This window comes from Dromaius novaehollandiae, chromosome 8 (assembly GCF_036370855.1).
Source record: "Dromaius novaehollandiae isolate bDroNov1 chromosome 8, bDroNov1.hap1, whole genome shotgun sequence".
NCBI lineage: Eukaryota > Metazoa > Chordata > Aves > Casuariiformes > Dromaiidae > Dromaius > Dromaius novaehollandiae.
The window spans coordinates 22,261,420-22,288,991 of record NC_088105.1 but is presented as its reverse complement, the minus strand read 5'-3'; the positions used below and the strand labels follow the sequence as shown (position 1 = coordinate 22,288,991).

General features: G+C 37.8%; 1 protein-coding gene across 3 annotated transcripts in view; it reads left to right on the top strand.

Moving 5' to 3' along the window:
* The first annotated feature begins 1,611 nt into the window (after positions 1-1,611).
* Positions 1,612-27,572, top strand: part of SLC44A3 (solute carrier family 44 member 3) — a 98,120-nt gene continuing 72,159 nt past the window's right edge. Inside the window, exons 1-2 of one of the 3 annotated variants that reach the window (XM_064515888.1) lie at positions 1,612-1,670; positions 7,276-7,331. In XM_064515888.1, the coding sequence (XP_064371958.1) occupies positions 7,276-7,331 (56 nt within the window). In that variant the 5' untranslated portion in view covers positions 1,612-1,670. Of the gene's footprint in view, positions 1,671-2,616; positions 2,648-7,275; positions 7,332-7,371; positions 7,435-27,572 lie in introns of those variants that run through there. The other 2 variants (XM_064515887.1, XM_064515886.1) reach the window with 2 other exon arrangements.

The following is a 27,572-nucleotide window of genomic DNA, read 5'->3' as shown; positions in this document are numbered from 1 at the left end:
TAAATGAGGAACTCGCCCACCTCCCCCCATTGCTTGATTTCTGATCTAATAAATACAAACCAAGAAAATGCTCTTAGAGAGAGAGATATGGTTCATCTGTGCGTTTATCTCATTGTCTGGCTCTCACATTACTACACAGGTCTTTTACTCTTCTCCAGACTTATTCTCTGTTAACAGTGCCATTAGTACAATTCCCTTGAAACCTGGAGACCAAGTTCGTGATGGAATACTTCTGTACTTGGAGTACAAGGGATACAGGGAAAACAGCCATCCTCATTTTAGAAAGCCTTTAACTTAGAAGTGTTGTTTTTAAGACAAACAGTGTTTTTAAGTCACTGTGCTGAGTGTGTTAATTTTTAAGGGTTTGAAACAACTTGCAGGAAACAACCAATCAATCATACCATTTTTGTAGCATATCGCTTTGTAAGGAATACAAAGCTAACACCATCACCAAGAAGAATTTCCACTAGGAATGTATTCTTCCCCCCCTTTTTAAAAAGAAAACATTAAACTGAGAAATGTGCAAGTAATTTAACAGTATAAACAGCTCAAATAATTAATTTCTAAGTGCACTCAAGTTTTAGTAATATGATATGATTACAGCAGGGACACTTTTTTCCATAATAGTGAGCCTTTGCAGGAAAGAACACTTCTATTAAAATGAACATAATGTTTTCTTTTGCTGTTGAGCATTTGGCCTTTCAGATTTTCTAGAGAGCTCTTTTAAGGAATAACACTCAAACTGAATAAGCTGTTAAGGAAGTGACAGGTTTGCAAATGGAGAGGTGAATCTGACACAACTGTTGCTAGTTGTGTTCATTTTCAGGACTGTGAATTCCTGAAGTCTCTATCTACAGTCTTAAATTTATTTAGAATGGAAGTGAGCACTCTAGATACAGGCAAAACACGGATGCAGGTCAGTAAAGAGGTCAGGGCTGAGGTCATCAAGCTCACTCAGCTGCCTGTGATCAACGGGAAGGTGGGTGTGTAGGCTCCTTTGCTCTTTTCCACAGACTGGTGAAAAAGATTATCTCAACTCTACCTCCACACATCCCTCCAGTTTACAGCCTGCTTACCTGAACTTTGGTCATGCTTTATACTACATCTTTATATTACATTACTTTTAACCATACCAGATTGTACAATCATGCTCAAGACATAATAATGCTTGCACCATTCTTTTTTTTTCCTTTCTCATTGTATATTTTTCTACAACCTTTAGTCTGCTTTTGCTTCAGACAGCTTCTGTTTTCCTCCAGATACACTTCTTGACTCCAAATCCTTCTTCAAAGGACCCAGTTGAGTAAGTCTTCAGAGTTTCTTCTACATCTTTGTTTGTAAAACCTACGTAAGTCTACAAAACTCTATTAATGATTGTCAGCCACTGGTGGGAAAACACCTGAACTGTATCACTCTGAAACTCTCTCAAACTAGATTCTCTGTAACATAAATCAAGACCACTTGGAACAATAGTATGTCTCATTTACTTTACTAATTAACACCCTGAGAATGAGATTTCTTCTGCAGTTCACTGGTAGTTCTTAAAAAAAAAAAAAAAGGAAAAGAAAGGGAGGATCTCTTCCGTTCTAAAAGACTTGAGTCTCAGCCAGAAACTTACATTCCTTTCTTCTCCTACGCTTCTCCTCTGTCTTGAAGTGACAAGACTGAAGGTTTGTAGCAATTTCCTGTATGCAGATCTTACGGATCCCACTAACCAGAATTCTGTCGCTGCTTGGGACCTGTTTGTATATGTTTACTTTCACAGTTCTTGTCTGAATGTTTATATTCAGTATTTGGGATATATTACATTTTAACTACATTCTCTTTTGGTATTTTGAAGTTTCTGGTAGATGCATGTGGTTGGTCTTAGGGGAATTTTCTGAGCTTTTTGGGTATTGAGAAGCATTTCCGTATGAAAAAGCTATAAAGAAGACCTTGTTATTATGAATTTTGATATCATTTCCACATTTCAGTGTTTCAACATACGCCTTACTCTTCTATTTTTATCTGCTGTATTTACTAACTTGACAGCATAATCTAACAATTAAATCTGGGTAGGAAGAATCCGAGATGACAATTTCCACCTCTTACCAAGAGTGTTTATGTATCTTTGGGCATGGAAGCTTTCTTGGAATCATTTTTCGTTTCTGTAAACTGGTGATGTGTTTTATTTTCCTTTTCTCATTCTCTTCCTTTTGGAAGTTGATTAAAGTTTGTGTAGTTATTCAGGTGCAGCTGATAGGAAGGGGCTAATGACTGGGTATTGCTGATACATAGCCTTACTTTTTATCACTTCAATCCTACAAAGACTTTTTGAGGAAAATTCATGCAGCAGCTAGTGAATATGTTAACATTTTAGAGACTTTAATAATAAAAGAAATGTTGCTGAAAGTCCTTATAAAATCATCTGTTCTGACTTTGAGTTCAGAAGGAGTAACTGGTGGTATAGAATCTCTCCCACAATTAAAAAAAAATGAATTTATAGTTCAGGTTACAAAGATCTCTATTATACTGTCAGCTCAGTAGAACAGCCTGATGGTGCTTACAGGAAGACTGTAATGCAGAACTTATCTCAGTCTCTTCAAGGATTCACTGGCACCTCCATCAGTTTCCCACATCTTCTGGAATGAAATGAACAGTTTGCAAGGTAAGTTTAGGTGAATTTGGAGTCATAAGTAGCTCTTCCAATTTTCTGTCCACTTCCACATAACAGCATAAAACACACTGTTTGACCACCTCCAAATGTTTGTAGACAGAGAGGACAGACAGACAGAGAGAGAAATGCAACTTGTTTCTGGAGAAGACCATCTATCTGAAGTTTTCAGAACGGGGAAGGTAAAGTGGGAGAGGAGAGGCACAAAGGGTGATCAGAGATCAAGGAGTCTTCATTTTAGATAGGAAGATGTTGAAATCAATGGGACATTACCTCATTCAAAAGGGAGATGGCTCCCAAAAATATTTTTCCTCTTGTGTGGTGCTAAAATATGACTTCCAGGTGTCAGTATCAGCAAGGTCTTCTGTGACTGAGGGTTTTTTTTAGTATCATCTGAACAGTAGTTTAGTCTGAAATCTGTACAAGTTCATAATGATTATTTTCAAGGTATCTAACAGTGCAAATATCTTTCTGCAGCAAGGTTGTAGTGAAGAGTACCTCAGTACATGGGTAAACAGTCACAGAAAGCTCCTGAAGGCCTTAAGATTGCAGTTTAATTTTGTGGGAGGCAAACAAGAAACTAGTGATATAAGCAGAGTTTGTGCTGCAGCCAACTTAGATTTATAAGTGACTTTAATCTATATGTACCTTAAAAGTTTGCCAAAAAGACATGTACAATTACATCAGAAGCTACATTTTTAACAACCTACTTTAAGGACAGTGAAGGAGAGCAACAGGCATGCAAAACACACACAAATACAGGCTTGAGATGCGTGACTATTTTTATTGCCAGGATAAAGAAGGAAGATAGAGGTACTGATTAAATTATTATTTGTTTTCTTAATCAGTTGAAATTCACTTACCACTGTTACCTCTCATATAATATTTTTAAGTGCACTCAAAGCCTGAGATTTGTTTGCCCCAGAACTACAAAAATATTTTAATTTGCACTTGTAATACTGCTCAGACTTGATGTTTAGCCATACTATGCAAAAAAAAAGAAAAAAAAAGAAAAAAAAAAGTGTTACCAAGATAACCTGCAATGTGAGAATAAAGGCATAGTCAATAACTTCCACTTAGTTTCCTGTCATTGCAGGGTGTGCATAATGATTGTATGACAATCTTGGCTGCATCTTAAAAAACAACAGGACATTTGTGCCAAGTACCCACTATATTGTAAATATATTCGGAGCAGTGGAGCACAGTCATACCAGGATGAATTAATCCTCTACCAAGAAAACTATCCAGAATAGGAAAAGATTTTAAGAAGTCCTAATTTGTCTTTTGCTAAGAACATTGAAATTTGCTAATGAGGCTTCCCAAGGAACTGGAACAAGAGATACTTACAACCAAAGGCTGTTCTTTTTCCAGCAAAGTAGCAGCCAGAGGAACAATCTGTTTCCTCTAATACCAGTTTTTACACTAAGGCTCACTATTGTTGCTCTAAAGACTTGTAGAAAGAAGCGTAATTTACTAACTAAAAGGAGAAGCCCAGTATGCCAATAGAAGATACGTTGTAGTTTGCAGTTCCAGAACACAGGTTTATCCCTCTTATTCTAGTTTTCGGAGAACTCTGGATATGACCCCTGGAACAGAGTTATGTTACAGTAGTTAAACTATTAAAATATGTTCTCTCTACCTCTGTCTTGCCTCGGACAGCATTTCAGCAGTTTGCAAAAAAGAAGTTTAAGTATTGCTATTTCATAACAAGGGACGAGAAGTATCTGCTGTACAGTTGTAGTGTGTGTTGTTAATGATACTACTTTGGTCTCCTCCTACTGAAAGGCAAGTTATTTTATTTACCTAAAGCATGAATTCTTGTCAGATGCAAGTGGGAATTTCAGAGATTTTCTTTTAATAGCTTAGAAGCTGTGCACAAATATGTACTGGACTTTGAAAAGATTAAAGCCAGCCTTATATTTCTTATGATACATAATTAGTTTTATTATTTGTTATATACTGGATATATTAATTAAAGATTTGTCAAGCTAAATACTTCTTAAAGAAGCGATCTGTCTTTAGCAGAGTCTGCAAATGGCACCAGATGGATGAGGTTCTGAAGCAATATTGTTAGCCTTTAATACGCAAAGGATTTTACAAGTGAAAGTTGGACCCTGTGATGGGTTTATGGAGGCCTGGTTAAATGTAAAGCCTTGCTGCCCTGATGGACAAAGTTTTCAGCTGGTCAATCAACAGAGACGGGCATGGATTAACAAACCACACCTTGGCCAAACAAAGGAGGAAAAAGGTTTTCTCAAGTTGTAAGAATGATGATAGCACTGTCTGCAAAAAATAATCTCACATGCCAGCTGTTTAGGTCAGCTGCTACCCCAAGAGTTGGCAAGATCAGCTGTTGTTACTACTGCTTCTTAGAGGAGAAGCTTGATATTTTCCATTGACAACAACAAAAATTAACTGGGGCTGCCAATAGATTTAAGTTGGAGATAATATCGTTGATATATCAGCAGTTAGGATGAGAAGATGGTTGTCCTGTGAGAACCCAGTAACAGGAGAGTAGAGAGGATTGTTGCCTTTTGTTTTGTAGAAAGACAGACAGAATCTGTTCTCCTTGCCTGTCCCAAACTGGCTCCAGAAGAAAAATCGTTCCATGTATTGTTAGGGGCTTGGCTGAGAATATACTAAAAATTTAAAAAGAAAACAGTGTAGGTAGAGGCATGTTCAACTGAAACAGGTCACCTGTTTAGTTGTTAGCTGAGCTGGGGATTGATCAGATATATTATTGCTCTGAATTTATTACAGTTTACTTTAGAAAGAGGCAGGAGGGAAGCTCTGTTTGTCTGTCTGTCTTTCCTCTGCAGATTCTGAAATGTGTTCTGCTTAAGAAATAACCAGAGTTATATCTGATGGCTAACTTATAGAAGCACTGAGTGTGCTGAAGCATGAGATACAGCAAAAAATATTTGACGTCTAAATGAGAAAATATGTTAATCCGTTCTTGAGTTGTAATTCCTCAGAATAATATTTGCTTCAACACAGGTTAGTCAGCTGTACTTGTAAAATAGTCCTTTTTTTTGTGCAAAACATTATGCTTTTGCGTAGTAAAACAATGATTTTTCAAGATCTATTGCTTCTCAATACAGCTGTGCTGTAACAGAGTAACAGTAATTTACCAAGGCTTCACAGCCACAAACAACTGTTTCTTTTTTTCCCCCTCTTTGCATTAAAACCATGCCTAACAGAGAAGAATAAATCAAAAGGAAAAATAAGCTGAAAGCTGCTCTTTTGTTATTTGAATGTTTTGGTTTCAACTCTTTACAGAATCATTTCACAGTTATCCCCACTAGCAGACAATATTCCGGCATGTTAGTAGGCTAGAATAATTTTTCCTGTGCTTGGCCTACAGTAATTTTATAAAGTTATAGATTTTTCCCTAAGTCTTGTATCTATCAGGCTGTGTAGTCCGAGCCGCTACAAAAATCGTAATTGCTCCTGGCTATAGGGTTTCCTTAGGATTTCTACTTCAGATGAAAAGATCTTGCAGTATTTACCTACTAATATAATATTTTTCTTCAGTTTCTGTCTCAACTGTGTTGCTTTATTACTAATAGTACCTCCTTACATGTCTCTAAAAAATCCCATTTCCATTTTAGGGATTTATTTCTCTTTAAGTGTCTTTATTACTTTGTTTTTTCCTTAGTCACCACATACCCAGTCAGTGTTAAGCTTTAACTCTAATAAGGTCAGTATTGCTCTCCTTCAGCAGATTTGCTGTAGTTCCTAAAAGCTCTTCATCTGACAAATGCAGTGATCTGGGGGCATTCATGGCTGAGCTGTAGACTTGCCTAATCATCTTGTTCCCAGGTAGGACACAGTGTCAGCTGACCATTCCTGCTGCTACAGTGTACTGCAAGTCCATGGCAAATCTGCATTGCACTTCTTTTTCTACAGAACACCTCTCCTATGTTCTTCCTTCAGATGTCTACTAGCGCTTTCCCTACCCCCAATTTATGGTTAAAAGGTATAAAGGCTCTGTCCTGTACCACTAATGTCGGTATGAATTTTGCTGCTTCACTGGGCAACAAGTCACAGATGTAATTAAAGTGATACCTTCAAACATTTCACCATAATAGGAAATCACTTCAACTAATTTTTGGCACTTTTGAGGACTTGATAAATCTAAATGCTATCCAAGCAAACTTGTATCCTCAGTGATTTTTCTGAAGCTCTGATTTTGGCATGCTGATGAAACTGAAAGCAAAAGTTTTCATCGTTATACCAAAAAATACGTATTTATGGTCAGTAAATTTCAGCCTGTTGACCCTCATGGCATGGAAGTGGCAGAAGCACAAGGAATTGCTGATCACCTTGAAGAAAGTGATAAAATACTGAAGGAGTATGACAAAACACTGAGCTTGTACCTCACTGCTATAGCAAAAGTAGACCAATGGGAAATGTTCTGCCCTAGTAAGATATTATATTTATTTAATACAATGCCAATTGAGACTCATAACCTCACTTTTGGGTGCGTACTGTGATATTAAACACACACCTACCAGTCAAGAAGCGGTAAGTTCTTGCCACTAACAAATAAAATGGTCAAGATAGTCATGTGTATTTATTGCTTAATGGCACTTGTTTGCTTGTGCTCTGTCTGCTCGTAGATGTTTCCTCGCCCTTCAGTGAAGATTGCAACAGATCCTTACAGAAGTATGTATGGGTGAGTGCTTATGCAGAATTTCTCTCCAGTCTTGTTTCATGACTCACACAAGGACATGCTGCAAAGCACAGTGTGGGGACTCAGGCACACCTTTCTTTTTCCGGTGAGCTAATGGTAATGTGTGCTAAACGGGCTAGGGCAGGGCAAGGTGCACCTGCCGCAGCCGTCCTCGTCTCATGGAGCGGGGTGGGGGGAGGGAAAGGAAGGCTGGTTTCAGTGCAAGGAAAAGACTATAAAGCTCTATTAGTAGGTGCAGTGACAACGGTGTGATCCGATGCAGCTCTATTGCATCCTCAACATAGGCCTCTATATAAACTGTACAGCCTAGCCCAAAATGTCTGGCTATGGTTTGCTGATTTAGATTCATTCTGTTTTATTACCTGGTGACTAGTTTGATGTGCGGTTCTGTTTCCCCTCTATTTCTTCAAAATTACGTGTTTCATTGCTTGTTTTGGCACTGGTCTCTATAGTTAGAATGGTACGATTTGCTCTGTTGTTTCTTCTCTGGAGGATTGCAATTAATTACAGCTGTTTATGTGCAGGACCTTCCTCAGAATGATTTTCTGTGGGAGAGGGAGGGGAGGAAGGGGATATTATGACTTTAAAAGCTTATCATTTTTTGTAGTTTTCTTATCTATGTTGTATTAATGTACTAACATTTATTAGTAATTCAGCTTAACCACAGTAGATGTTAATTAGCTACAGTTTCATAGTGTTATTTAAATATAAGTTGTGATGCTTGACTTATAATTGGTGGCTGTCTAGCATTTCCCAGTTCTCTGCTTTTACGGTCATAGGAGGTTGAATATTTTTAAGATAATGTGACTTTCAGATGAGTCACATGGCAAGGAAAAAAAATGGATTATCCAAGTATTTTATCTCTCCTTAAAGTACTTGAAAATGCCTGTCGCTGTGGTAGATAAAGCTAAAAACAATAATCGGGTGAGTACTTTAAATCATAGGAATTACAGCAAAGGATAGTTAAAGGGGTAGCCAGAATTTGTCCTGAAATAGACTCCTGTGGCAGCAACCAAAACTTAGCCAGGCCAATTATGACATAAAAGGACTTAATGTAATCCTACTGTTGATTTAACTCCTACCTCACACTGTCGCGTTTGTCTCCAGTGTTTAGTGAATTACCTTTTGTGTTCATGGATCTTTCTGCAAGAAGATTATTCAGTACAGCCAAAATAGGGTCATAGCTGCCAAAGTCTACCAATAGTAATACTTCAAAGGCAGATACTGGAAGAATTCTAACAAATAAAAGATTCTGTTAATATATCACTTTTCCCTTGATTTGAATTTCATTTTAGTCCTATGTATACTGCTCCTAAAAACAACAGTGAATGTACTTGCTATGAAGGCAAGTTAGTGATTCATGTGCAGTTACACTAGGATGTATATAAGGTTTTTGAGGCTGTTTCAGATGCCACATCATGCAATCTTTTATAACATTTTTAATTTTATGAGGAATGATTGCCTCTCCTCCCCTCCCTACAGGAGTGTTCTAAAGTGTGATTATTTTAATAGGAACCTTTCTCTGAGAGAGAGCGTAAAAGTACTGATAGTTACCTTATACCCATTCGTTCTTGTGATCAGATTTGTTTTTAACCTGACTAGCTCTTTTCCTCCTTTTTGTTTTTCTTCTATGTATTTATATACACAGATCATATCTTCTCACAGTCTTCATTTGTTACTTTAAACAAGCTAAGCTCTCTGGTCTTTTCCTGTAAGACAGAACCTCTGTTCTCCTGATCAAACTACTAGCTCCTCTTTGCACTTGCTGATGCTTAAGTTCATCTTTCCTCAGTGTGGATGACCAGTTTTATTTCAACATTCCAGATGAAGATTTACACAGAGCTGATACTCTCTGTTGGAAATAATTCTTCCGACACAAGACAGGATCATATATACTTCATTCATCCTGGCGTCCTATTGGTTTCTCATAGCCATTCTGTGATCGGTTAATATCCTAGGGGTTTTTTCCATCCTCCAATTTGTTTCCAGTGATGAGCCCCTATTTTATGACAGAAGATTTGGGGGATTTGGAGGTGCTGGTTAATTAGACCTCTGTTCTCTCCTTCAGTCTGCTCTACAACCTTGCAAAATATTAAGGTAAGATTTATTGACCAATACTAGCAAATTTGCCATTTTCCATAGGCAGGTGAGACCATTGACGCAATAGATTTGCTAATATTATTATAAAACTATGAGAGATGCATGAGATTGCTTTGTTATAATGTTTTTTTCAACATTATTTAAACAGTAGTAGCTCTGTCCTAACTTGTTGATACCTTCTGAGGTAACTGATTCAAATTACTGTAAAACATTAACACAGGTCACAACAACATTCAGATATTTGATAGTAGTTTCATAACTGTTATATAATTGGTTTTCATTTGGGAGTTGCTTAAATTGGTGAGCCTTGCCAAGTTTCTCAAGTCAAGAGTTTTATGTCTGGCCATGGGAAAAATTCTCGCTATGACATTGTGCTAATCACTGACGTGCTTACTGGTTTGTTTTGCTCATTTCTAACTTTAAGATATTTTCCTACTATGCTGAAATGTTGTAAAGCTTCATTCATGAATACCTTAAAGTGCAAAACTATTATAATTACTGAGGCATGAATTGCTATTAAAATTATATGGGAGACAGCCACAAAGCAGCTTAGCTATCTGGTACACATTGCGCACAAGAAACTCCGCTAAAAGAATACCGAAGTGTATAGAGTGCCGGCTACAACACAGGACAGTCAAGACTAGAATTATCCACTAGTTCATTGGCTATCCATTGCTATCCATTTGAAATTCCTGAAGTCTGATGTTTCAAAGTAGTTGGCATTGCACAGCATGCTGTAAAGTGAAAACACAGCTTCTGTTGTCCTCTCACATCATACAGCTCAGATTAACAATTCTAAGAGTCAAAACCCAGTACTTCTGATCAGGCAGCCATAACAAAGAATGTAAAACTAGTGACCACTTACAATCTGATTTGGGTATCTTGAATAGTTTTTGAGATCCGAAGGCTGTTTTGAATGAAAAATGGAGAATGCATATTCATTGAAAATGAAGGGGGAACAGAGAGAATATGAATAGCAATGCTAAATTTATCTGGGTTATAAGGATAAGAGGGGATAGTCACATGGCCTATATTTATACTTTTATACACCAGGGTTAGAAGTTTTGTTTTTCCCTCACCCCCTGAAAAGCGGGTCAGTGGATAGGGAATGCATTATGCTGAATGGCCCTCTGGAGTAACCTAACTTAAAATTAATGGTTATATAGGGAGCTGAAAGAGATTAACCTCATAACTGAGGTTGAAGTTGAATGCTAATTAATCTAAATACAAACTCATGTTTGTTCAATCCACTTGATTGTACTACAATATTGATTTTTATTTGTAATCTAAAGCAGGGCAGAACCAGTGAGAAGATGCTGGTGTCTATTGTCTGTGTGCAGTTCTGCAAACCCAGCTAGGCCTGTGAGGTGTGTAGAAAAATGGGATAAGAATTCAGAAGGTTGGTCTTAAGATTTCACTGTCCAAATTCAAACACACTTGTCCTTTTGTGAAATAGCTGAATTGTATCTGTGCCCAAGAAGAAATTCTCTTAGGTCAGAGAGAAGAAGATGCTATTACCCTATGTCCAGATCTTCATAAATTCCAGAAACTTGCTCAAGTTGCAAATATTTTAGAGGAGTTTTCTATCTTATCTTCTGCCAGAATGTCTGTGGGAAATACCTTGAGAGCAGACAGAACATATCTTGAAGCACATTTGAAACTAAAATGGACTAGTCCTCCAGTCTTAGAATTTGCAGTTTGCAGTTTGCCATCAGCATGCAAATTGCATCATCGCTTCAGAGCTGAGGGAGAGAGAACCACTGCGAGAGGTTCCCGGAAGTTTGCAGGAGGCAGGGGAAATGGCTCTCGCTTTGTTTGCAATGACTTGACACTGTAAGCTTGTTCCTCTTGCAGAGGAATTTAACTGTGGAGTCTGCACAGTTAAAATTGTAAGGAGTACATGCCAGATGATGATTTCTTTACTAATGCTGTCACTGGCTTTAGTTTATTACTATTATTGTAGAAAGCACTGTGGAAGCGTTTGAAATTACTGCATAAGCAGCGTAGGCAGTTAAAGATGCAGTATGCTACAGTGCCCCTTGTTATACATTGAAAAAGATACTAGAGTAACCAATATTCTTCATGGTCCAATGAAGAGGAGAAGATGCAGAGAGGACGTGAAATTTTACTGACTCCTCTGTCTTGGAATATGGTTGGAAAGGAGGGATAGTGCTTAAAAGTGATCGAAGACAAGTAGAAATGTGACTTTGGAAGTGACTGGGTGTGTTAAGTGGTGTTTCTAATAGAGCATGAGCTAACAAATGGATAGCTAATGTGGCAGGTCGTAGGCGTAAGCACAGTGGGCACAGGGTAGAAGAGAAGTTGGAGGGAATTAGCAACTAGAAAAAAACTAAACTGTTGATCCTGTGATCCTGCAGCTCACATTGGACAATGTTATTTTAGTGATCAAATATGGCAGATGAAGAGAGCTTTTAAAAATCTTTTATATAAAAATATCAAGACTTTTTTGAGAACTGTTCTACTGATACTTAGGGAGGATCACTGAAAGAGAGGTTAGTATGCTTGAAATACCTGCCAAATTTTTCTCAGTGTTAAAAATCTGAAATTGCAGAAATATTTTTCAAAACTTACACACACCCACACACCCCAACTCCATGCTGTTTCCAACGGAACCGGCAATATTGCTGCAGTGATGTGCTGAACCTCATGTTTATTTCTTTGGAAATAGAAAATATATATATATTTTATATATATATATATAAAAATATATATATAATGCAAATGGTGCAATTGGATACATAAATACTAAGGCAATTATGACATTGGTTTTGACTGCTGAAAACACTTCCTCTGTAGTTAGCTTTCCAAGATAAAAATCAAAAGAATAATTTACTTTCCTAGAATGGCTATTACAGAAAATGACATCACAAGGATTGCCAGGGTCAGAGAAGTCACGTCTCTGAACAGGACTGTCACAGCTTTCTAAATAGGGAAATTTGTACAACTTCCTCAGAAACGTGCAAAGACATTTTCATCTAAATATCATTCTTCTCTGAAAAAAGTCATATGAAAGAAATACATGAAAAAGTATTTTGGAATTGGGAAAGTCTTGCAGTCTCAAAGCATTACTGAATTCAAAATATAAAGGTGAAATCTAATGTCATAGATGGCAGTTTTCCCATATGACTCATGGGCTTGATCCTCAAATGAACTAAATTAATTTTAACTGACTCCATTATTTTCAATAGTTATACCACATTACATGGGCTGAAAACTTAATTCAGTATGTTAAATTTAGAATGGCTTTAAAAATGTAAGATTGCTCTGTAGTTGTGTAATCCTCTGAAGTTCTCATTATTAAACTAGTCATGCTTAGGCCATTCTGTATCTTTGGCCCTTCCCAAACTCAACTATTGTAAGCACTCGTGATTAGTGATGATAATGTACAAAGTAAGATTTACATATAAGAAAAGATACTGCAAAATGTTTAAATCCAAAAGCACTAGCCACTTTAATAGGAAAAAGAACAAACCAATCTATTCACCTGTGAGTGAACAGGCTATGAAATGGAGCAGTTGATAACTAGTTGTGTTAAGAAGAACTTCTAGCCTTCCAGTATATGGAAGATCTGTTCCATAAACAAATATTTGAGTATGGCACATATGATACTCAAGTGCTGTGCAGTAAGTTTCTGTGGTATTTTCTTTAGTTGATAGTTTGAACAGAAATCCTAACTAGGTCAGTAAAAAGCTGTCAACAACAATCAAGCCTGGTTTTGTGTTTTTTTCCCCCCTTGTTTTCCTGTGATTCATGTTCAGGCTATCATCTCTCTGTAAAGCTCAGATGGGCTCTTCTGGGCTACAGGAATTCCTCTGGCTCAGATTCCCACAGCTTTTACAAGCCTAAACAGAATGCTGTAAACAGGATGGAAGCAAAAACTATTGGCACTGTTCAGTTTTCTGTCTCCAGGTCTTTCATGGCTAAGTAGCCATTGACATGTGGCACAGGCCTTCTAAAAGGTGCTGGGAAGCCTCATCAGGCTTTTTGAGGAAGCATGAATCAAGTTGGAGGTCTGTGCTGAATCTCTTGTTTTCTCACCAGTGCTGAGTGACCCCTCTCTGAACAGGTCATACTGCAGGCCGGAGGTGTAATAGTATGTCGCATAGACTTGTCTGAGTTAGCTTTAAATAACCATTTTGAGTATCATCACAAACTCTAGCACTGCTGGAGGAGAGCCATGCTTTCCTTCATGTCTCTCTTGTATTGTTAGTGCTGCCAGGAGACAAAAGAGGAAGCAGATGCAGCAGAGCTGGGCCAGAAATACTGCATCAGCAGGTATGGAGGTGCAGGAGGGGAGATGAGATGGGATGAGAAAAAGGGAGGTCATCCTGGTAAGTGGCTGGGCTGGGGGAAGAGTCCTGTACTGTAGTCTGGAAAGAAAGGAGAGGAGGAAAGATGTTGTGAGGCAGCAGCCTACAGGAGGGAATCCCAAGGCTCCTACTCACACACAAGACCGCAGTCATCTCCACCATGATTAAATAGTCTGAGAGTCTATGATGACACCACTACTTCCATCCTTCTGAAGCTCTCTTAACCTGTACCAGTCCCCTGACTACTCCTCATGCACTCTAAAGGTGACATTTACTGCTCCAAAACTGTCCAAGCTCAAGTAACTCCTCACTGACTCATTCTTCAAATCTTCTTTGCTGCCAGTGGAAAGTTGAATTTTGCTTTTCATCCTTGAGGCAGTAAAAGTCAATTGGGCCAAGGTTTCTTCTGACGTTTCAAGTTTTCCCAAGATGCTAGGTATATCTAGCAGCTGATGTCTTGCCATTGTAACATCATTGGTATGAGTATACCAACAAGCTAAGTTAGAGCTAGCTCCTAGACCTCCACCTGTTTTATCATTGGCTTTATGTCTTACTGGGAAGAACTAAAGATTTGAGCATAAATCACTGTCACTTGCAAGGGCCTTCTTGTTGCACCAAGTAAATATTTAGAGCAGAAGATGTTAGAACCTGCTCAATACGAAGCCTAAGGTGAAGGCGTAGCTCCAGAACAACTACAGCCAATGTAACTCAGTTCTGCCACAACCCCCCTCTCTTGTTTTTGCTCAGGCATTTTTCTGATCCTTCAGAGGAATAACTTTGGCAATTGAACTGCCAGCAAACTAACTATATAAAATAATAGGAGTAATTTTTACTAGTTTAGTTCCCAGAATTGGCTCACCATACAGTCAGACTGCGGAAGCACCAACTTGCATTGATTTTGATTGTTGTGGTACTGCAGCCACAATTAGGGCTAGTGACTGCAAGAGAAACAATTGGAATCTTTTCTTCCAAGTGAAAAACAGAAGGAAAAAGAACAAAATGATATGTTTTGTAGTACCCTTCATTCTCTTTCCTGGCTAGACAGGATAACTAATTAGACTCTCAGATTCAGGAAAATTATGACCTTTTCCAAAAATGTTTCCAAATGTTTCTCTTTGCTTCTTTCTTAAATTACTCAACTATCCCTCTCCCCCCCCCCCCCTTTTTAAATCACTATACGATGTGGCTTTTAGATACAATATTCAAAAAAAAAAAAGAAAGTATCATAGTTTATAGTATAATAACAGAATGATTTTATAATGGAGAAACATACCCTCCTTAGTGAAATAGTAAATTAATTCAACCTATTTACTTATTGATATAAAGACCAAGAAACAACTCCTGCCAGCCTAAAAGGAACTGCTTGCAGAAGAGATTCCTGATTAAAGATGGTTCTCTTAAGTCTAGAGGGGCAGTCATAATGACAATTAGGACTTAGAAGCTGAAGCTAGTCAACCTTAAAATCAGTAATAAGATTAAAATTTTCAACAGTCAGTGCAAGTAGAACATTATATATAAATATTATGATAGTTTTTTTAACACTTGAGATTATATACCAAGACAAAATGTCTTTATACAGCAGACACTAATGCTCAAACACTTCTTTAAGCTTCAAGTTTAAAATCTCTAGGACTGGTCTCAGCTTTGTTTCCTTTTCAGAACAATAATAGATAGACTGAACAAAGTTCAGCCCTACTCCCTCACCTTAGCTTTAGGGACACCTCTCAAATTAACCTCAGATGAAAGAAGAAATTGCTGGCCATGCATCTTTCCATCCTATCTATTCATCTAATGAAATCAATGCTGTTTGGGCAAAGATGCTATATGCAGAGAAGAAGGCTTAACATTTTATAGGTAAAAATAAGGGCTGATCATGAAAAGGAGTTGTGCTTCTGAAAACCTTATAATAAATACTGAAATCCTGGAGAAGTAATTTACCTGGGCAGAAGATAATGAAGAAACTTATTTAATGGGGTGTGGTATCTACAAAATTACTGGAAAATTTAGCAGGCATAGTATAAAATAAAGCTTGATTTAGTTAAGTCTTCACTTTTTCTAGTGAAGTATTACTTACCTAAACATTCATACCCTGAAGTCAAACTTGCTGTGTTGTCACTCCACAGACAGCACAGTAAACCAATAAAACTGTGTGTGTGTGCTGTATTTGGATACAGTAACCCATATTTGCCATATAAATTTAACATCTAGAGACCTTATTTTAAAGGTAGATGGCATCTTGCCGTACAGAGCATACATTAATGAAAGGCTGACTTCAGCTGCTAAATTTTAGTTTGTAAAAGAACCCTAAAAGTATTGTAGTGGCACAAGTGAGGAACTATGAGTCACAAAAACAGGTGAGAGCAAACAGCAAAGGCCTGAAACCTCTCAAGCCAACTTAGCCACTACAGCCAGTAGTGCTATACTATAGATGCACACAGCTTTTTTTTTTTTCTCCAAATTATCAAGCACACTGAGCTAGGTATTCTTATATCTTGTGTCCAAATACATGCACTCAGATAAGCTGGGTTTGAATTGAGAGCTTCCTTGCAAAAGCCTGCAGGCTTCTACCATTTATGCAGCTGACTGGGGAGTAATCTGTTATACTCAGCGAGACTAAGCATGAAAGGCTTAAACTTGAGCTAATCAGGCTCAGCAAGCTAGTGAATTACAGAACTGTAATGCCTTACAGCATGTCAGCTCTCTGCTGTGAAAAACGTGGCGTTGATTTGGGCTTTGTTAACTTTTCTTCTTACTTACAGTTTTTTGTCACTGTCAAGGCTCAATGACAGTAATTAGTTCAGTCTTGGGAAACCCACATCACATCAACCAAAGAGGAAAGACAAGTTATCGGCAAGCTCTTTTCCCCTGGTCAAAGGGAGCAGGAGCAGTTTAGGCCTAGTTGTGCTTTACCATCTTCCCTCTGCTCACTTTTCCCCCTGCACTTTGGAAAATTCCCAACACTTGTGCGTCTTTGTCTGCTCATTGGTGGGAACACCTTGTTCCGTTTGCATAACTGTTCTGTTGAACACTCCTTGATCTCTAATGGGTCGCACAGATGAACTCATGCCAATGTATTTTTCAAGGGATTATACAGTTCAGTTGCAGTTGAAGTTCAGTTTGCTATATCAGGTTCATATACTGATGACTGATATGTGTATTGACATAGTAAATTCCATTTTTCCCATGTGACTACTTAAAAAAAAAAAAAAACAAGGTCAAGTTTCATATCCTTGGTCAAATTAATTCTTTGTGTAACTGCACTGTCGAAAATCTCTAGAGTGGGTGTGTCATAACATGCCCTGTTCACAAGGAGCTCTTTCAGTGATTTCATTTTTGCAGTAAAAGCCTTATTTGGGTTTTAAATGTTATTCATGTCTGTATATCCCTTCTAAAATGAGCTGTGCTTTATTACAATAAGAAGAAACAGATCTAATAAATTCAATAAATTATCAGTAAACTTCTTCCATACCTGTTGAGAAATGGCACCACAATGGCACAAATGGCACCACAAACTAAGAACTGAGCTCAAGAGTCTGGAAAGCCATAAAACTGCACATCTCCAGGGTAATATTATGGCAGACAGGTCAGTGGTTAACAAAAATAAAATAGACATTCTTTAAACTTTCAGAATTTTAATTTTTCTAGACAATTCATTATGCATTTATCAGGTCTGTGTCACAAGGTTTTGTTAAAGAAAAATATATTCAACTGCTAAAGGATAGTGTCATGAAAAATACATAATTCTTTTTATGAAACAGAACTTAGTGCATTTACTGACTTATATACCATAGCTTTCTAATTTTCTGTTCTCTGGCAGAACTATGTCTTACTGCTATTTCAAAAACATCTAAGTGGAAGCTGGATACTACTGTCTTGTGCTTTAACAGAAACCTTCTTTCCTAATTCCAGTTACATCTGTGCCAGTATACACAAGATATTAGGATTAGTAGAAGTAGCTGATCATCTAATTTGGTCTGCAGGAGTCTTGATTACCGACTCTAGTGTAAAGTGGGAAAGAATGCAATTCTCTGCTCAAGATCGAACAAATTAGTTGCAAATTTGATGCAGAAACCACTGAACAGGGGATCTCATAAGCCAATCTATAGACACCCTTTCTAAAAAATATTTACAGTTCAAAGCTATTTGTGGGATTTGGAAAATGCATTCCCATTAATTTTAATGAAAAATAAGTATTCATAGGCTTTGTGAGACTTCCTATGTATTTAATTAGGTATCCTCTGAATATTTGCTGTTGTTTTGCTGAATGTTATATGACTTGCCGTACAGTTGTGGAGACACTATTCTGTTTCCATACATGTTAAATTCATGCCCAAATGTATAGTGTATTGTGCAGTTAGTCTATATATACCATGAAGGATGTGCTAGTTTGAAATTTGTTTTTTGGTAGCTAGCTGATATGCTCAGTACTGACCTAAGCCCAGCCAATCAACTCTCTCTTTGCCAATAGGAAATTGCAAAAGAGGCAAAAAAATCTCTGACTGTTATATTACCTAATTGATTTAAGTAGCTAGGAAATCTTCCATTAAATTGACTTAAGTGCCTAAGAGATGGCCCGTGACATATGGGAGCATACAGGTACCAGAGAGCGTGCTTCCAGGAATTTTACAAGAACAGTTAGCTTCAAGTTCTCCTGATTCCTCTCAACATATTTTCATGTCACTTTGTCCACATTCACGACAAGCATCTGTTCATTGCTGGAGACCTTGGGAGAGAGATTTTGAGCCCTGCTTTGAGTAGAGCTACAAAAAGACAAAATTTGTCGTGATTGTATATTGCAGACATACACTGAAGATCGTCAGCAGAGCTCAGAAGAGCTATGGAGTTAGGAGCTGGGGTCATTCATAAAATCTGGCATAGCAGGAGGAAGGAGCTGCTACCCAAATCAGACTTCCAGGAGTGTTTTATGCCAATACAAGATGATTAGGAGCCTCTTCTCCTCAGAATCCACCCTTTGTATCCCTGTGATTGAACTGGCACTGTAAGGGCACAGGTCTCAAGAGCTGGCACAATACTCACAGGAGACCAAAACTTGGGCAGTAGCACTCCAGTTCGAAGCAAACTAAAATTTTTGATGGGCTATGGAGAGTATTAGGATTTGTTTTAGAATTGGAGAACAAACTATGCTGCCTGTAGCCATACACAGAATTGGTTTTGGAAGGCTGAAAAACATCAACAGCTCTCAAATATTGAGCAGAGTTAATAATAATCGTGTTTTAAAAATGCCTGATGTTTGCAAATAGGTTTCCAATTGTATGTGTATTAATGACAAAGTGAATTTTCAAATATATATTTTCTTTTCTTTAAAAGTGATTAAGATCTAAAAGAAGTCATAATGAAACTGCCAAGATTGCTTCACTATAAAAATGGAATTAAACACATACTGATTCCAAAATTTTTATAAAATGTAATTGCATTTTCTAACTAAATTAATTCACATCTTACAGTGTTAAAATGAATGTAACCCAGCAACTCTCTTGACCTCACGTATGAAACCACAGAGAAGATTTTAGACACTGTTTTCCCGTAATGCGCCTCTCTGATCAGGAAATAAAGGTACTTCCCTCTCATTCTGCTCTGAGCTTGACTTTCAGTACCACAAATTCCATTTCTTATTTCCTCCTTGTATCATCACATCAGAAAATGAGTGGCAGGAGCTTAACTGCACAAAAAAGGTCAAGAGTTTATTATTAATATAGAAGACACTTTCTTCATGTCTGTGAGGCTAGTAATGCAGTGGAATAGGTCTTGAACATAGTAACATGTGCAGCAGCTTGGCAATACTGGGGAACTGTTCCTTTAAGTGAAGGACAAGGTAACTATGTATTCTGCAGGTGACAAAACAAATGCACTTACTCTGACTGTTACAGACTGTAGTGTCATCTTTTCAGTAAAGCATGGCACATCCTGGTGGTGACAGAAACACCAAGATACACTGCCCAGCTGTGCCAGCCAGAGCTGCGAGGAGGAATTGCAGCCCTTGCTTCCCACATATGCTTTTTCCTTAAGGGCAGCTTGTCAAAAGTCACCAGAGCTTTCAAGTCTCTAAAGAACTTTATTTTATTAGAACACACAAATAATAAACCAGAAACAGGTAATTCTGTAATAATAGAAAACACTACTCTTCTGGGCATAGAAAATTAAATAGAAAGTTTGTAAACAAAGCTATTGCTTCTCTGTCATTGCAGGCCTGAAGTCTAGCCATTTCTGGTGACTCCCTGCTTTCAAATTAATTTCAGGTGGTTCTCTTGGGTTCCTAGGAAACTCTTTGGTGCACCCACTCTATCATTTTTGTTTGGATCAGGAGTGTGCCTTTGAAGTGAATATCTAGGGTTCCCATTTGTTGCACTTTCGTTCATATCATGGAGCTGTCTTCAGAGTCCACAAATTGGACTCCTTTCAGGTGAAACTAAATCATAACATGTGCTGCCAGACACTCCACATCTTCAACTGTGATTAGGCTTTCTGACCACAGGACCAGGCTAGAGCTTGTCTGCAGTAAAACCTCTCAACTGCTTGCACTGCAGATACTAGGTCTGCAGGACCAGCTCTACAGGTCTGCTCCTATCTCACTTGTTAATGTGGTCAAAGCCGCCTTCTATCCAACACCTGTAATACTGGTATTAGGCCTGCTGCCTGCTGCAGGTGAACTGCCTTCTCCTCTCGGGAGTGTCCCAGTCTACACGGCTACTCTTTCTCTTTCTCAGCTGCCTCAGTCTGTACCCCAGGAGCTTTTCCTATCAGAGCATGTTCAGTTGTTCTTTGGATAGATTGATCTCCTTTTCCTCTTTCTCTCTTATGCAGATAACAGACCTTGGTTAGAGTATGACAACCTGGTCAGGTAAACCAGCAGCCTTTCTCTACCTAGCCAACTGACTTTTTTAACAGAATGTACAATGTACCTCTCATAGAATATATAGGAGCAGAGAAAGTAAATAGTTCTACTGCCTGTCACTCACTTGGTTTCCTGTAAGGTGGAAGGTGAACTCACAGTGTTCAGATGTTATTGCCCTCGAAGCACTGATAAGGTGTTTTGTTTTGTTTTCTTTTGTTTTCTTTTTGTTTGTTTTTGGCAGTGGATGCAGTTCGTGAGCACAGCCAGTGAATGTCCCTGAGTGGAGGAGAGAAACTGATTTTGTATGTGCTTGTTTCCGGGCTTGACTAGAACGCGAATAATGGAGCTTTCTTAGCAAAAACATCATGGGATTGAGAAGGGTTTGTGGCCTATACAGTGGACTGTAATTTCCTAAATCTGGCATTATGATAAGTTAGCTATGCCTCACCCCTGAGCAGAACAGCGGGAAGCAATGACTAACTTCTCTCCCTATAAACAGAGACTGGAAATAGTCAGCCAGAAAGGTTAGAAGCTGCTAGCTGCTCTTTTATAAACTTCCATAAAATAACACCATTTCAGAGGAACCTGTTGGGAAACCTGTTTTTTTCACTGCACCCAAGGAAATGAGGGAGCCACTGAGATGAAAAACATGTCTGAAACAGCGGACGAATGCACAATTGGATCTTCTAACACAAGGCGCCGGTCTGAGCTGTGTGCCTCTTCTGTAAAGTGCAGCTCTGATGCTGGCGCAGGTCACTGAGTGAGAGCACAACTGTTATAAGGGCTTTTATTTAGTCCAAATCCCCAGAAGGGAAGCAAATAAGTCTGAGGCTGTTGAGCCTGATCCCACTAGGTCCTTTGGCCTCACCTGCATTTTCATCATAACCTCATCCAACAGTGACTTTCAGTCTCAGATGCTACAATAATCATCTCAATATCTTGCTTCCTCAAAGAAATGGGATCACTGGGGAAGCTGTAATTTCTTGTTTCTAATTTATTGTTTAAAATATTAGGCCTAAAATGCTTCAGAGTCAATAGCAGAGGGAAGGAGGAAACATGGCACTATAGAAACCATGTTGCCAATGGCATTGGTAAAGTGATAAATTGTTAGAGCAATCGCAGATTCCATCCACCCCCCCCCCCCCCATTCAAGTAAAGTGCTGTCATTTGAAGAGTAATTTCCTGTTTTTCAAATTCCCAGTCAGGAACAGTCTTCTTTACTAGTGGGTATGCCTGGTTGAAGATGACAACCAGCAGTCATTTAACAGCTTTTTCTCTGTAAATGATAGTCATGTGCAACTGCATTCAAAATTGATTCTGGAAACCTCATGGTCCACAGACATTTCATTTTTTCCATTCGTCCAGTTTCCAGGTGTCATGCCCAGTATCTCTGAAGTACATCAATACGCTTTGTAAGAATTGCAAGGAAGTTCAGCTGAGAATGGAACTAGGTAGAAAAAAATTACTGGGGTTTCTCTTGAATGTATTGTGTAAAATACGACAAACTCTTCCCATTGAATTTATGCAACTACTTTCATATATGCTGGCTAAGAGTGCTATTAACCAGTAGTGTTGTGAGTAACTAAAAATAGGCACAAGGTATTTTGGACTTTAAGTATTAGATTTCAAAGCATTTGGAAGTATCAGCTTTTCTAGCAATTAGACTTAGTCTCACTATAATCATGTCATCCCAGACAGAGGTCAGAATAGTTGAGAAGCTGTTTTGTGGGCAAAGTATTCCTATTGAGGGAGAAACTGGGGAGAAATCTGTGGCATGCATACACCTACTCAACGCAGTAATTGTTATCTTAAAGAGCTGAAGGCACCGATTAAGCTTTGTGAAAGTTCAGGTTTGATTCTGAGGTACACTGCACATTTTTTGTGTGGCCACAGCACTTAAACTGAATACTGCAAAGCCTTTCGCACCTTTCATGGATGCGTTCTTTTGCACTCTGTGTGTGTGTGTGTGTGTGTGTGTAGAATGCAGGGAGTGGGACTTTGACATCGGGATCTTACTGTTCTAGGCACAATACAAACTGGTAACAAAACCATATCTGCCCTGAAGAGCTTACTGTGTGAGCAGACATGCTAGAGAGAGTTTGGGAAGAGGGCAGAGGGAAAGAATAGGATATGCAGGAGAAGAACCAGTAAGGCTGCTCCTGAATAAGTGCTGTTACAGTGCTGGGGGTGAGGAGGGAAAGTTACTGGGATTCACCAGAAAAGGACGCAATACTGAATGGAAAAGAGAAGAAAGAAGGGGAAGAAGGGCCAAAGGAACAATCCTAGAACACAGAGACTAGAAGGGAAAAGACAAACAGGAATTTGAGAGAACAGCCCTGACCAGCAAAAAAGAAAGAGTATTCAGAGCACAAACTGTGAAAAATGTTTAGGCACTGAAGAGGATCTGTGGACTCTGATATATTTCTGTGCTCTGGATATATCTAAGCCGAAAAACTGAGGCCTCCATCTTCTTGCATCTCATTTTCTTATGTCTAGTACCTCTTTCTCCATTCTCGGATCTGTTCAGCTCTTTGCAATTGAGGCACCTTATTACAAGTACTAAGAGAACGACAATGCTAGTGGTTTAGTGTTCACTGGCATACCCAGGCATTATAGTAACACAAATAATAATGTAGAAATTATATCAATAAATAATCTAGGAACAAGTAAACCTATGTATGTAGGTAATGTAGGAAAAGACATTTTTAGCTATCCACCACTTATTTCCAATAAGAAATGTTATCATGATCTTTCATGACATTTCATACCTTAGTTCTGGATGAAGCAGCATTTCAGAAGAACTGAAAAATATGCTTCAAATACAGCAGCTTGTCAGAAATCCATGTTAATTTTTGGCTAAATGTTTATATGAGACTTAACCCTGCTACCACATTTAATTCCTTTGGTTGTATGTGTTAATAACAGCAAACTAAAAGCAAGATCTTGATTTTAAAAGCCTTATTTATGAAATATATTGTAAGGCTATTTTTTTCTCTTTTTTGTTTTTAAAGCCTGGTTATTATGTATTACTTGCATTGTCAGACTGCCCAGGAGCCCCAAGCAAGCAGTATAGCAAAAGTATCCTGAAGCAGTATGATTGGTATAGAATAGCTTAATAGGCACAGGCTCACTTTCACGCTCTTATGTATTGTATCTGTAGTTACTAATATGCACAGATAAAATCTATAAGCTATGTATTTTTGTTTCTCTAAATCGAGACTACTTCTCCAGAGTTGTCTGAAGGCTAGAGTCTGCCATCTTTACTCACATTAAGCAGTTTCTTAATATTCGATTAGCATATTAAGTGGGAAGCAGAATGAAGCTTCCTTTCTAGAAACTTATGACTGCTCCTCTTCTGTTTATTTTATTAAATCTTTATTATTTTAATTAATAATGAAGCCGATTAACCCAGGTCATTGGAGACTACTGCTAGCTATCACTGCATACTCTATCTGTTTCAAACACCACAGCACTTAAATTCCTGCAAGGTTTTTCCTCATTGTACACATGCAGGTTTTGGATTACGTAACTTTTTATTTCTTATAAATCAGGCCCAAAAGTCCCAGAATAATTCGTTCAAGGCCAAACCAGTGCAGTACCTTATAAGGCATTTCATACTAGTTCCAATGTGTGTCACAGAAAACATCTGTGAGTATGCAGAGTGCTTTCTGCTGATCATCATAGCGTGTGAGTCAGGTCTGTGATGCCTAGGGAGAGGAGTTATTTTGAAATGTGTATGAAATTAAAATGTATTTGAGAACAAAAAAGTATCTTCTGAAAACAGAATTGTTTCTCAGTCACTCTAAGCATCATTTATGTGGTATCTCAAATATCAGAGTAAAGAATCTAAAAACCCAGAAAATTCAAATTGATATTTAAGCATTAGCAAAATTTATACAGATATTTTATTATGTGACCTGCTAAGGAAAATATTTTTTCTGATTTGAAAAAAGAGAAAGAGATGTCTGAATTTGCCTAAAACTGCAGTTTTCATTTAAACAAACTGAAAACAAACAATGTTCACTTTTGTTTTGAAAACTTAGGATTTTGTCAATAAAAAAATGCAATGTGATTTACTTTTGGATTTTCTGCTTTTGGTTGCAGGCAAGCTGTTTATAAAACTTCATAGTTTACAGGTGAATTCTTTTTTTTCTCCTAATGGTGTTTGGACAGGGGAGACAATTACGTACATAAGAATTAAATAGGTTGATTTAAAAAAAGGTACAAATTGCCTATGCCCTTGAGGTGCTTGTATCTCAGCTTGATTCAGACATTATTGTGGGACCAGTTACACAGTTCAGACATCAGTGAGTACCCTCTCAAAATACGTGGGGAATTCGGGACTGGGATTTAGGTTTGGACCCCTACCAAATTCACCATTCTTCAGAAAAGAGAGGAAGGAGTCATACACTTCAGAGTAAAAAGGGTATTTGGTGATCGTAACCCATTGAATTTGATATTAGTCTTTTCATTGATTTCTTCCATGAGTTTTAGACCAGGCAGGTCCATAGACCTTGGAGTTTCTTTATTGATTTCTGGCAAAAGCACAATGTAACAGAAATGTGATATTATCAGTGACTTGCTGAGCATAATGAAGCCAACACAGAGATAAAAGAGGCTCCTTTCTACTCTTCTAAGATGTTTTAAGAACCATTCCCAGCAGAAACCTTGGGAAGCTGACATCACTACCAGGGTGCTTCCCGCATAACTGAGTGATCATTGCCAACAGATTTTTGGCATAAAGGATACATGTGGCAAGTCCCAGAAGAAGGCAGACTATACCAAAGGCAGAGATTTTCACTGGTAATTATTACCAGCTCCTTCCTACCATCTCCTCCCACACCAGCCACTAATAGCTAAAATTCATTGCTGTAGTTTAGGGGAGCAATTCCAAAGTTTCTTTCTTTTTTTTTTTTTTTTTTTTTTTTTGAAGAAATTACCCTATGTACTTAAATTTGAATCAGTTTCAACAAAGACAATTTCCAATAGCCATGTATTCAAGCTGTTGCTTTCCACATGAGAGAGATTTTCCTGTGAAAGGAGCTGATGAGTATTGCTGTACAAATATTTTTAGTAGCAATTAGACTATTTGTAGCTCTAATGACTAAGCATATAAACTGCAATGCTCAAGTAAGAGGAACCTCATGATGTGAGACCATCTGGTACTCTGGGAAGAAAGAGACCAAAAGCAGTTTTCAATGCACATCTGGAGGCCATCAGTTCATACATAATTTTGTCAGAAAAAAGAGCTGCATTTATAATAATCATACGCTACTTTTTTTCCGAAAGGAATGTTATGCTATTAGAATGTTATCTGCATAGGAAGTTCTGTCTGTCCGGCTGCTCAAAGCCTGAGAATGAGATCTTAAGATTTTGAAAGAAGTTTTAGAACTTCAAGAATTTGCGCATGTTCTTAAAGTAAAGCATAAACCAGTATTAGAGTTTTATCCCTTGCATAACTTCTTTAAAGTCAGTAGATGTTGCAGCTCTTAATACATGTCTGTTAAAGATGACCAATTAAAGATGAGTAGAGTCTAGAAATAGATGATTTTAGTTTCATGGCACTGGACGAGGACATGGAATGTGAGGTTCCCATTCATTTCCTTTCATCTAAATATGTTTTCATAGTTTTAGCTTTTTAGTATTTGGTTGATCTGTCTTCTAGATCTTATTTTAAATCATCTAGTGGTACAAATTCTGTAAGATACAGATTGTTTTTTTCCATTTTTGAATGAGGTCTCATAAAAAAGGTGATAGGTAGGGCTGGTCACCAGTTTTCTGCTAAAAGGTTTTTGCTAGAAAACTGTGATTTGTTTAAACAAACATTTGGCATAAAAAGTATTTTAAAGGGCTTCTGATACCATGCAGTGCCTTGTCACAGAGACTTGTCAGCTTCCCCACTAACTCATTTGGCTTACTGCTACTGAGTCCTGGATTTCAGAGCATCACATCTGGAGAATGTCTTCTATCTCCAGGCTGGAGACTGGTAGGCTTCCAAGAAAGATCTTAAGGGTTTTAGTTCCCAAGCATGAACTTCCTCATTCAGCTGTGATTCTGAAGATGTACAGGTCCCTTAGACTCCAAACTTCTCGATCTGTAATGCTTCTTAGGAGTGGAAGGCTACAGCTAACCCTGCAGTCTGATTTGTTCCATCTTAAAACCAGCATGTACTCTCCAGTCTTCCTGCAGGTATTCTGTTTTTGGCAGGAAAGTCCACTCAAGTGGCAAGATTTAGTCCTCTCAGAATCATGAGGGAGAGACAGTTCTCTTTCCACTTGATTTCTGTTTCCAGTTCTTGAATTCTAGATAGTGTAGGTGATATTCAAATTATATGCAAACAAAAAGGATCATGCAAATAGTATTTGTTAGTAAGACAAGATGTGGTTTTATTCCACTCCTTTTAAATAGTGCCATTTAAACAATTAGACATTTAATCTGTGGTCATAGGTCTTGGTCTATAGCATTCCTTTAACCCAGGGTTTAGTATTTGACCAAAGATTGACATTTCCTTAAAAAACAAAGAAAAACCAAAAAAGAAAAAGACATTTAAAAGAATTTGAGATGATAATGTTAAAACAAAAGGATTACTGTATTTTTGGCTTTGTGTGCACAAATACACAATGGTAATCATAGGCTTTAGGCACATCAAATTTCTACATCTGATTCACTAGATAAAACTATACTCTTTTCTTTTTGGGATTATTGTTATGACCTGACACACTTCCTAATAAAAGCATTACCCTTTTTATTATATTCCTTTCACATGAAAGCATATTGATGTACACAGTGGAACATTCCATTGTATGCATATATATATTTTTATATATATATATATATTTTGTGTATGCATATACATATAATATTTATATGTACACATTGATCATGTGTGGAAAATTTTCCCATATCTTGACTTCAAATGACCTGGAGATGAAAATCCTT